This window comes from Trachymyrmex cornetzi, unplaced genomic scaffold, assembly GCF_001594075.2.
Source record: "Trachymyrmex cornetzi isolate Tcor2-1 unplaced genomic scaffold, Tcor1.1 scaffold40, whole genome shotgun sequence".
NCBI classification, from domain to species: Eukaryota; Metazoa; Arthropoda; class Insecta; order Hymenoptera; family Formicidae; genus Trachymyrmex; species Trachymyrmex cornetzi.
In genome coordinates, this window is record NW_017298744.1 from 271836 (window position 1) to 284492 (window position 12657).

Sequence of the window (12657 nt, forward strand, 5' to 3'; positions counted from 1 at the left end):
AGTTCAGTTCAAGACAGTTATTCTTTTATACATTCGATTCAATTCAGTTAATACAGTTAATTCTATTCTTCCATTCAGCGCAGTTAATTCTATTCTTCCATTCAGTTCAGTTAATTCTTCTAGTTCAGTTCGACTCACAAGTAAACCTACCCAAGTGCCACCCGCCGATCTTAATGAAACTTGGCATACTTTCAAAACACCGAAAAATATTGGATACGTATTTTTTTATACGTCCCCATAAAGCGTTTTAGGGGTACAAACCACCCCCACAATATAAAAATTAACCCTTTTTGTGACTTGTGAAAAAATATAAAATTAATAACTAACAATTAAGTAGCGTTAATTTTACAAAAATGTATGTGAGCTACGCTCACAAAAATAATTACTATGGTGTTTTCGAAGTAGCTAATTACGAATCTGATGCCAGTTTCCCAAAATTCTAACTGGCATATCCAGTATGTTGGACGAAAAATGTTAATGTTGAGTTACGAGCATAAAAAATCTACTGTACCATCTACTGTAAATGCAGTATCTAGTTTTATTCAGGTGCACCAATTACATACATCAGTTGCAAATGGAATGATAATTTATTTACTTCATTTATTATTTATTAATCACAAAAATATATCCAATATTTTTCGGTGTTTTGAAAGTATGCCAAGTTTCATTAAGATCGGCGGGTGGCACTTGGGTAGGTTTACTTGTCAGTTAATACAGTTAATTCTTTTAGTTCAGTTCGACACAGTTAAATCAGTTTAGTATTTCATTTCATTCTTACATACAGTTTTGGTCAGAAATTAACTTGATCAAGGTAAGAACTATCCACGCGCTTCCTCAGAAATACATTCCATATTTTCCTTTTTATTGTTCTGTTTCACTCTTATATTTTTCTTTTTATTATTAAACAAAAATATTATATACATCAAATCGCTGAAACCTAAATCTCTGCTCTGCGTCTCACTTTATTACATATATTCAAGTACATATATACGAGTATCCGAGGGCTTGTTGCGACTGTCGCTGCCAATAGCGTGGCCCCCATCTTATAGCACTTTCTCGGAATATTCATAATTATCTCATATCCAAAAGACTGTTACGATTGTCGCTGCCAATAGCGTGGCCCCCGTCTTACAGCAGTTCTTCTGGATATTAATAATTTTGCATTATTTCCATGCCTACTAAAGGCGGACGAAGACAGCGAGAGAGGAAATTAAGGTTTCAAATAAAATCATTTCAAATCACGATCCTTTCCCGTATTCCGAAAAACTATCCAATACTTCCCAGTGAACATTATTAACCGCACAACCTAATCTCCGATCCCCGAGTAAATTGCTTTAATGCATTGACTCAAAAACGGAGAAAATCCTAATAAAAATACGTAACATGTATTATAAATTTTATGAGTTTGTCACTAAGAGAAATACTTTTTTTTTCATTTTATCTTCTTTCTCATATTAAAGGGAATTCATACATACATATACGAAGAGGATGCATTCGTACATCTCATATGTTTATAAAAAACACTCATATTTTCATTATTATAGTGGAACATCGAATATCTTAATGTGCAAATATTTGCAGAAGTATATTTCTTACTATTTTCATAATAACATAAAATGAATAGAAATTTTTATATATATTTACCAGCTTGCTCAATGTTCACCATCCAACAATCATTTTGAGGAAAAGTTATTCTGATAGAATTAATATCTGATATATTAAATATGTTTCATCATTTTTATTTAAAGATATGTCCCTTAATTTTATGGAAATCAGTCACTTAATGTTACTTGTACTGTAACTTCGCGACAAAACAAATCCTGTGTAATTTGTGTCTCGTACCCAGCTTATAACAGGATAGTGATTATAACATATCCAAATTGAGAACTCATACGATGATTTATTAGAAATATGCATCTCCTAATTTTTCTCCTTTGGCCCAGAAATTATAGGACATTATTGTATTGAACCTAAAGTAAAGAATTACTATTAGTGATCAGCGTAATAATAATAATAACTTTATTGCATGCGTTTACAAATGACAGTAAATAATACAGAAAGGAAAATGAAGACAAGATCAAAATGCATGCAAAAAGAGAAGCGACACCTTTACAGCTAATATGTAGCTTAACAGGCGAAATTGATTTGAAGTTGAACTGCCATGAACCTTTTGCGTGGACTACTTTTGAAATTTCGCGCACTTCCGACGTGACTTTGGCTGCTGTTAAACTGTATCTGACGCTAGTTGTATTGTATGTTACGAACTGACGACGTGGGTTCGGCAACTATTAAAATTTTTCTGAGGCTCTACGCTTCCGCGGGGCCTTTATTTATACCCCGAAAAAAGGGCGTAGTGCCCTTTGTCTAGGATGCAATAGTTAGTTGCAATGTCGCGTGAGATTTATGATTTTTAAGATGTCCTATCGTTGTTAATCTAAAGTACACTGTTAAAAGAGGTTTAGAGAACAAAAGGAATGATTTATGTTTTCTCTAAAAGGGGCAAGATTGCTTCAAGCGAGTGATGAATTCCGTCGTCCTCGCGGAAAATATGGCTAAGTAAACAGCTGTGAGACGTTATCTCATGTTTTTATGTTTTTTGTGGCGACGCGGCGCCTGTTTTTCTGAAGATGAAATTGTTGGTCAATAATTAGGATAACAGCCTGAATTTTTATCATCGCGTGACTTAGGTCCATTTATGATATTTTTCATAATCTTGTCCCTTTTAGGCCTGCGTTAGTGTTGTTATTTTTCCAGGTTGATTGACGTTTTCGCGGAGCCTGTGTGGTCTGTTTTTCAATTTTTATGAGGGAACTCCTGCTCGCGTCTCGCAGGCGCCAATCGTAGTCGCGGCGGAGCCGATTCTCTCGAAAGAAAAGAATCTGCGTTTGCAGGACGTAACAATATATTGTACATAAAACTATACAACACAATTTTACGTTATACACATATTACATATAAAAATTGCCTAGATAGATTTAAGGATTTAAGGATGTACTGGCGCTAACGTTCTAGCATTGACAAAACCTTGAAAATTTAATAAATAGTTTCTATTTATTATCTTAATACATGTGCAAAACCTGAAGTCGATTCTCTAACTAGTTTAGGAGTTATTCAACTTTTAATTTTGCATGAGTTCTTATGGAAAAGCAGCATATTCTTACTTATATCAACAAAATAATAAAGAAGCAGCATTGCCAATATTCTGAAACTTTGTTTGTGAGTAAATAAAATACTGAGCAATGTTTCTAAAAAAAGTTCATATCGATTCACTAACCCGTTATCAAGATATTAATTAATAAAGCAACGCAAAATTTCGAATTGGTTAGAAGTCACACTTCGACAGCTCGAAACGTGGCAACAGTGTCGCCGCGCATGACAGCACGACTAGTTTCCAGAGGAGTATACTAATGATTTTTCGAACTTACCACGATCCTTGTGATATTGTGCAAATTTTTAATTCGGTAAAAGGAAATATTAGAAATATCTTTTTTTCATAATGTTTATATTCAACTATGCGGCGTCCTTCCATGTAGTCCGATTGAGTTGATTCATTTTGTGGTTCTGACTCGAATTTTGAGTTTGCGTTGATTTTATTATACGTCCAAAAGTTTTTTGCCGACAATCACAAAACTTGTAAAATATACAAATATATTCATTTGTAGTACCAAATATTATATTAACTGGCACTATTTAAGTCCTTTACACGATACGAGCATGATATGGTGCATATCTTAACTTATAAAAGCATAGAATTTCATCAATTTCAAATTTCAGTCACTTTTATCTGGGATTGTATAGCCAGAACATCCTTAAAGAGACTGCCGCTTTTTTAACGGAAACGGAATTAAGTTAATAAAGCTATTAAAAAATGAAAAAGTCATGAAAAAATGAGATTGAAAAAAAATTTATAAAAGGGAAACGGAGGCGGTATTTTAAAATATTGCAAATATTAGGAAAATTTTTGAAAACTTTAAGTCTGTTAACAGTTCAAAGAATTGGAAAGAGTAAGGGCCCTAGGAGTCAGGCGCAGAAGACGTCGCGCAAATAATACACTTATAAAGAGTGAAACTTCTTTATTCACTAAACGCGCTTACATGTTTCGACTCATTTTTGAACCTTCCTCAAAGCAAACACACATTAACATATGTAAAGTAAAAGTTATCCTGTCATGGTGAGCTCTCCAACATCGAGAATTTCAATTATTAGAGAATTAAATAAAAAGAAAGAAAAGGAAAATGAAAAAGAAGAGAAATATAAAAAATGTCGAATTAAAAAATATAGAAACTAATTTATCAAAGAACTTTAATAATATTTAACAATATAAATAATTATCTCGAAAATAGGGACGCTCACCACGATTACAAAGTACCGTATCGCAAACATTATCATGAATAATTCAAGAATCGGTTCCTGATATGTTGGCCAGTCGGTATCAGACACAGTGAGTCATTTTTTAGTTATTAGCTAGTACTAATGAAAATTGTAAAGTGATAAAAAATTTCGTCAGAAGGACTTATTACTGTGTACGAACGACACCAACTGACAAGATATGACAACAACTCAAGCTTTTATAGTTTATCTATAATCGGGAGGTAGGCCTTCGGAAGCCCCTCCATATCCGTTTGCAGGTTGAGTCCATGCGTTTGTCTTCTGATGAATATCATCTCCGAAATCAGTCTCTTCCTGTAGTAAGGTTCCTCGTCCAATATCGCAACGTTGTCCCAGTCAAAATCGTGTCCCTCTTGCAACCGATGTTCCGTTATAACATTGCGAGCAGACGTGTTCCATCGGATGTTGTTCTTATATTCCGTGATTCTTGATTTCAGTTGTCTACACGTCTCTCCCACATAACTCGCGTCGCAGCTCTTACACGAAATCTTATAAACAACCTTCGACTTCTTATCACGCGATAAGGAGTCTTTATGTACCCTAATAAATTCTCGCAATTTATTAACACTATAAAATGACACCCTCATATGCTTGTTATTCATTCTACTAAACTTCTCAGTAACACCACGAACGAAAGGGACAGTGAACCACGAAGGCTGTACTACATCAACGCTATTATCACTAACAACCCTCTTCCTATTACTAGCCATAATAATATTCTTCAAACGGTTGTTAATATTCTCAAATATAAAACTCAAAGGATAATCATTCTCTAACAATACTTTAATTACGAAACACAAATTATCAAAGTGGAAACTTTCCAATTTTTTTTGTTTTTTGAGGATATTTGTAAGAATAATGTATGATAAAATAATTGTATAAAAAACAGTTCATTATAATTAAGATATATTTATTAATTATTTTGCGCTATAAACGCATAATAATATTATATAATATGCTAAATAATACAGATATGATGGCATTATAATGGCGAAAAATAGTCAGTAATGTGCAAATGAAGCAAGACTAAACATACGGAAAAATACAGACATAAGTAAAAATTTAATGAAAACAATATTATAACAATTGAGTAAAGACAAAAAATAAGCCAATATAAGAAAATATTTAAGATTAATACTATATATTCAGAAACATAAATAATGTAAGAAAATATTCAAAACGAATACTATATATTCAGTAACAGTAACATCAGCTTACGTAATTTTCCACTGATTCGAGCTAATATAAAAGAAAACCTATATATATTACGTACTTATTTAAATTAGATTAAAGAACGGTTTTAATTAATAGCAAAATGATTTATATGTTCGATAAGTTGTGCAAATCTTTGATTTATCTTCTTTTTAATTTTCCAAAAATTTGATAAATCTAAATAGCGAATTTTTCGTATATAAGTATCAATCTAAAACAAAAAATGTTTTAAAATTTAATTATATTCGTTGAACAATTTATTATCGTTCTATACAGAATTGCATGCAATAAATTATCGTTGTTCATAAATTGAAAGAATAAAACGTAAGCAGTCAGAAACATATATGCCATATTGCATACATCATGCAGTTATTAATATAAGTTTTCAAAACGATTACTCTAATAAGAAATTAACTTTATTCTCAGTTCAGTTTGCTTTTTTTTGCAATTCTAAGAATTAGAAAAAGATAAATAGTAAAAAACCTAAATCAAAATTAATCATACACTGATGAAGCCTGACTAAAAAGAAAACTGATAAATGTAGAGAATTTTATTTGAATTTATTTACCTTCATAAGATCGCCGAGAGAATACATATGGTTAATGATGTCAACTAGTACTGGTAATATGTTGAAATGTCTTCATAAAATCAATTCGTACAAATTTATATTTTATTATATATAATATATTATTATTAAACACAATGTTCATTTATAAAAAAATGTACTTACATAGGTTGTACAATTTCAATATTTTTAAATATCTTCTTTAGCGTCTTAAAGTTGTTAGAATGTTTCATAATAATTGAATGAAAAGTGTCTATATATAACCGAATAATCGTAATATTTTGTCTTTCATCTTGTGTGAATAGCTCCAAAAATGATGAAGACGTAAAATTTACACTATACGTAGAACATGTCAAGAGCTGTAGCGATTTTTGGTTAAATTTTTTTAACAAACTGTTTTCTACGTTTGACCACATAGAAATATTAGCTATTGCTAAACCATTGCAATATGTCCAGTGCTCCCACCATGGTAAAAGCCTACAGTTAAAAAAAAAAGAATAAAATTACACATGTGAAAACATCGTTTATTATATGTTTGAACCGAAATTTTGTCATAATTCGAAAATTCGCAAAAACGAAATTATGAAGATATTGCATTTGTAGAAAAATATTACGGGTTTCTTGCAGGATCGTGTAAATGTTGTTCTAATTGACAAAGAGCTGATTGTTTGCACTCATCGTATTGGAGGATACATGCCCATTTCACAATTTCTTGTCTTAAACATTTGGTGAAGTCATTTTCCATTAGACGTTCTTCATATCCTAGTGTCTTCAGTGGCTTTTCCAACAATTTTCTAAATTTCTCCTAAATGACGCATATTTTATATATTCATTGATTGTAATGAAGTACATTATTATAAATAGCACTATGATAATTAATCGTAATTAATTCAAAAAGGGATTCATCTTTCTACATTCTTCCTATAATAACCTAATTCGAAATGATTTTGAAAATTGGAAAATGGATGAATTATTGTCTTTTAGTAAAATTTATTAGAAATCTAGTAGATATAATTGATAGATGTAATTGTTATGAATAATACAATTATTTTGGTGTAAAAATGAGAATTTTAGTAGATTTTACCAGAAATATTTTATGTATCAACCAGAATTTCTATTATCTCAACTAGAATTCTAATAAATTTATTAAAAACTTCTGATGTACGTGATTTTAACCAGAAATTTTTTATGATACAACTAATAGCCGTTGTTAAATATTAGGGATGCCGCAAGATTCGAGAATCTTGTCTTGTCTCGTCCTGAATTTCAAGATGAGATCGCGCGCGCGAGACAAGATTTGCGCGGAGAGTTTAAAGACAAGACGAGATTTTAGACTCGAGATTCTTGAAAATTTCGAGTAAGAAGAGTAAAAAATTGACCAATTACAATCAAATCTGAGAAGAATAATCGATTGTAAGTGGTCAATTTCTTACTCTTACTTCTTACTTCGTGTATTGTAGACAACGCATTATTTAAATTGTCGAGAATTTCGAGACAAGAGAGAGACAAGATTTTCGAGTTCGAGATCAAGACAAAAATGTACATTTCAAGATTTTTTCAAGACAAGACGATATTTCCTAAAATCTCGTCTTGCGGCATCCCTTTTAAATATAACATTTATTGGACATTACCATATTATCGTTGACACCAGGTTGTGATTTGGTAAGTGGAATTATAATCGACATATATTCGAACACTTTAATCATTGGGTACCACACAAGAAAATTTGTCTCTTGCGATAAGAATATCGTGAGTTTCCAAATTGCAGATGCATTGAGCTGACTATTTATCGTGAAATGAAATGCATCATCAATTATTTTAGCACGATTAATGACACTTACACCCTTATAATTTCCAGCTGTGTCATTTAATTGGTGTGCAATGTCGTGCAAGGTCATTGAATCATATTTGATTCGATAGTATCCTATTCATTAAAAAAAAATATTTTATTGAACTGTATTATAAATTTTCCAAGATTGACACTGAAAGAAATACTATTCTTCATTTATCTTCTTTTTATTAAATATCTATATATTAAAGAAACTTCATACATATATGTATGAAGAAATATATTGAAAATTACTGCATCTATAATATACATATTGTGTTTTTGGGTACATGCATTCCTACGTTTCATATATTGAGAACACTCATCATACATATTTTATTCATTATTATAGTGGAATATCGACTATCCGACTTAATGTGGAAATATTTGCAGAGAAGTATTTCTTACTATTTTCATAATTAAATAAAATGTATTGAATTTTTTATGTATATTTACCAGCTTGTTGAATGTTCACCATCCAAACTTCATAAAAAGGTAAAGTTGAGGGAAGATGGGCAGAATTATCGTTTGGTTTCAAACATGTCTTAAAATTTACATAAAGTGACGATATTTCCCTCAAAATTGTGGGTATCAGCCACTTTCCGTAATTCATTGCAATGTAACTTTGCGATAATATGTTGTTAACCTCGAAATATTTGTATGGTTCCCAGATTACAACAGGATAATGTTTGTACTGGAGCCAAGTTAAGAACTCACTCGATGATAAATTACAGTGATATGCTTCATTTAATACTTCTTTCATGGACCAAAAATTATAAGATATTTTTGAACTGAACGTTCTAAATTTAAAAAGTTATTGTTAATGATCAGCATAATGGATTAAAAATAGAAACGAGAGTTATAACTTAACTTATAAATACATAAAATTCTACAACACAATTTTATATCACACACGTAGAGATGAAAATCGCCTAAACTGATTTAAAAACTTAAAAATGTAGCCGCTTAGTTTTCGAAAATAAAATTAAGTTAATATATGAACGGACAAAAAATAAAAAAGACATGAACAAATGAAATTGAAAAAAAAATGTATGAAGTCGAAACGAAGGTATTATAAAATATTGCATATATTACGAAAATTTTTAAAAATGTTAAGAGCTATAAGAGTTGTTATATATATTTATTACAAACACACACACACACACACACACACGCGCGCGCGCATATATATAGTACAGGTATGTAATTAATTGTTATATTATCTTTACTCACTGTCTGCTTACATATACATGGATATTATTTCGAAATACTTCATCGGTAATAGCACTTTGGAACATCCGTAAAACAATCATTACTACAATAAGAAACATATTAATACATCGTAATTGAATTTTTTCCAACTAATCTTTTCCTTCGTTTTCTTTTATAATATACGTATGTGTAAATTTCTACTAAAAGGTTATTTAATTATGTTCACCTTTCATGTAACGAGGAAAACTGAAAATTGAATTAATATCCGACAAGTTAGTGGTTTTCACAGGATTCATATTAAAATGAGAATCCAGATGAAGAGATTCGTATTGATTCTGAATTATGAAGAGATCCAAAATTTCAGAATTATTAAAGCTCTAAAAATAAAGTTTCATAATTATGCATAAACGTTAATGTAAAAGCTATGTTCGCATTTGAGCTAACACAATATACGTGTGCATGTTTGTATATTATTATTAAAATCATTTTACAGTTTTCATAATTCAGTTTAGAAATAACGTGTTAATCCATTTATTAAAATGAGTTTTCACACAATTGTGACATTATATAATTTAAAAATTGTGATATTTATTTACATTTAATTGAAAAGGTTTTTAGGAGTTTACTTTACAAGAATTTTTACAAAATATTATTATTCCTACTTAAAAGTACATCGTCGCAAACTTCAGATAATATATAGATTTTGAAAAATTTATGATCTTACAGTCGGATCTAAGTTTCAAATATAAAAATGGTGTATATAACAAAGATATATCTTTCATATTGCGATATTAATAAATATAAATACCTTAACAACAGCTTCTTCTCCGAACATAGTAGCAAGAGCGTCGTGTAACCAAAAATTAGACCACCAAGCTGAACTGAGTAAGTTACTGAACCATTGATATGCTATTTTATGCGCTAATAAACGTGCGACTTCCATTTTGCGCGTAATTGGATCCAATGTTTCATCACAAATAAGATTGGCTTCCCTAAAAATTATTATAATTGGTTTAACATGCAATAAATTTTTTGTTTTTTTTTTATATAAAACGTATTTACTTGTTTTACATTTTTTGATATAATTTGGTTTTAATAATGTATATAAGATATTTGACATTTTAAATTATTTATAATTGTGTATATGGCAAATTACAATGAGACCACATTATTTGTATTTTATTTGATTCAGTTTGACATCAAATGTTGAATGTAATATCTTGTTAAATGTACACTTCCCTTAATAATTTTCTTAAAAAAGTGGATTTTGCTTTTCGTGTTTCTTAATAAAGTACTACAAATGTCTAACACTTGATATACAATGTAATTTGTATATTGTGACAGATGCAATTGTGAATAAAATTTATAAAAATATATGAAAGTGTTTTATAAGTAGATGTTTAGTCTCCTAAGAAGATATCACACAGTAAAATGGGTTATGGTAGATATACTGAATAAGTGAACCCCTCCCCCCTTAACCTTGACCTTGACATTTGTTGACATCAGGGTCATAGAGAAAGGCTCCCCAATTCGGTATAAATATCAAGGTTGCTTGTAAAAGCGTAAAAGACGTTTCCTAATTATTTCTATTTTTTATATAGTCTGTATTTATTTTTAATCATATAGATTCTTTTAGTTATTTATACATGAACTTTTCTATATTTTAAAATATTTAAGAGAAATTATTAAAATGTCAATGTAGCATACAAAATATTTAATACTTTATTCTAGCGTATTTTGGCATGGAATAATGTGAAAAATCTCGCAACTGTTAATTTTCTTGTTATCATATTCTGGTATTTTTATGCACAGTTGATGAAAAAACAGAATTGATTTTAGAAAAGAAATGCAATTGCAACTATTCCATATTTAATTTAAAATATTAATTGTATACGAATGATCTTATATGATAATGATAATTATTAAATATATAATTTAATCAATTTTAAATTTTTAATTGATGTAAAATATTTTTTCGTTTAACATATTTTATATTTAAACGTATACATTACGTATGAAATATGAGCCCCCATTTCGATATACCGTCTTGTCGAAAATTTGGAATTGAAATGTGATCCATTTTTGGAATATTTATCCCACCGAATTCAGATTTTAAATGCAGTGTAATATTATTTATGATTCTCCGTGCAAACTCAAATTTCGGACGACGTTCTTCTGAATCACAATCGCACCACAAAGTAATGTTTTTATTAACTCTAATGGATTGATACTCAGTCATGACTATCCCAATTTGGAAAGTGCTCATTGGAGGCGTAATATAGAAGTATGTGCGTAATGAATCTGTATAATTATCATAGGTTATGAACTTTGTCGGCATATTTGATAAAGCTGAATAATAGCGAGGATGTTTTATTGAAATGTTAAACGTGGCCTTTAATTGAGGTTCGTCCCAACAAGGAAATAATTGTCTCATTCCATTCCGTTCTTGAATGTGTGGAGCTATCAACAACCTGTTAAAATTTAATAATTATTATATTTTAAATATAATCATACAACAATGAATCTTTACAATTTGATTGAATTCAAACAATATCATTAAAAATTGATATAAAAATACATTTTTAAGGAAAATAATTAATAATTATATTATAAATTACATCATGTATATATGTATATATTTTTAACTATTTATCGTTTACTTACGTTACGGTATTTCCTTTGGAAACATTTTGAAAGATACTGTCTTCATGGTTTTCTATTAGATAACCAATAAATTTTAATTTGATTGTGTACAGACCAGGAAGCAGCTTATAAAGAGAAGGAAATTCTAGAATGTTCGTTATAGAGTCGTATTTATGTGCATTTAATACGTAAATTATGCCATTCTTTGTAGTGACATTTACATTTTCATAATTTGTTCGCAGTTTTATTTGATGCAAACTTATATTTTGAGTCGATTGGAGGATATTAATAGTTGTACTAGTTTCACCGCGAAAGAGAAATAAACTATAATTTAAAACATCATTATGTTTTAAATTAAATATATCTTTCCAAAGGAACTCGTAATAATCACTATTTTTGCTTATGTAGCTGAGTTGTATGGAATAGTGCACCGGTATCACGTAATTAGATAAATATTCGTCCTTTGGAATAGTAGAACTGTACAGTTCTTTACTATTAAGAGCAGCTATTGTCAGAATAAGTATTACGCTATTACTTATCTGTGCTAAATTCATGTTGCCTCAATTGTCGTTCTAAATATATATATCTGTTAGAAAGTTTAAAGAAATAATATAATAATGATATACTAATGATAATAATGCACATAATTATTGGACATGTTGTTAGAGAGAGAGAGAGAGAGAGAGAGAGAGGGGAGGAGGAGGAGGAGGAGGGAGGGGGGAGAGAGAGACGTTATTAAATTTGTTTTGTATTTGTAACCATATATATATGATTACATCTTCTAATAAGATTAACACTAAACATTTTT

At 29.8% G+C, this 12657-nt stretch overlaps 1 protein-coding gene across 1 annotated transcript; it reads right to left on the bottom strand.

The window, feature by feature from the left end:
• Positions 1–6099: 6099 nt before the first annotated feature.
• LOC108764219 (aminopeptidase M1-B) lies at positions 6100–11399 on the bottom strand. The gene is made up of 9 exons (XM_018512346.1): positions 11219–11399; positions 10015–10198; positions 9433–9583; positions 9228–9309; positions 8443–8794; positions 6781–6953; positions 6332–6643; positions 6170–6239; positions 6100–6120 (listed from the first exon to the last, which is right to left on the bottom strand). The coding sequence occupies exons 1-9, from the start codon at positions 11284–11286 to the stop codon at positions 6100–6102; spliced, it is 1413 nt and encodes a 470-aa protein (XP_018367848.1). The 5' UTR covers positions 11287–11399.
• Positions 11400–12657: the final 1258 nt, after the last annotated feature.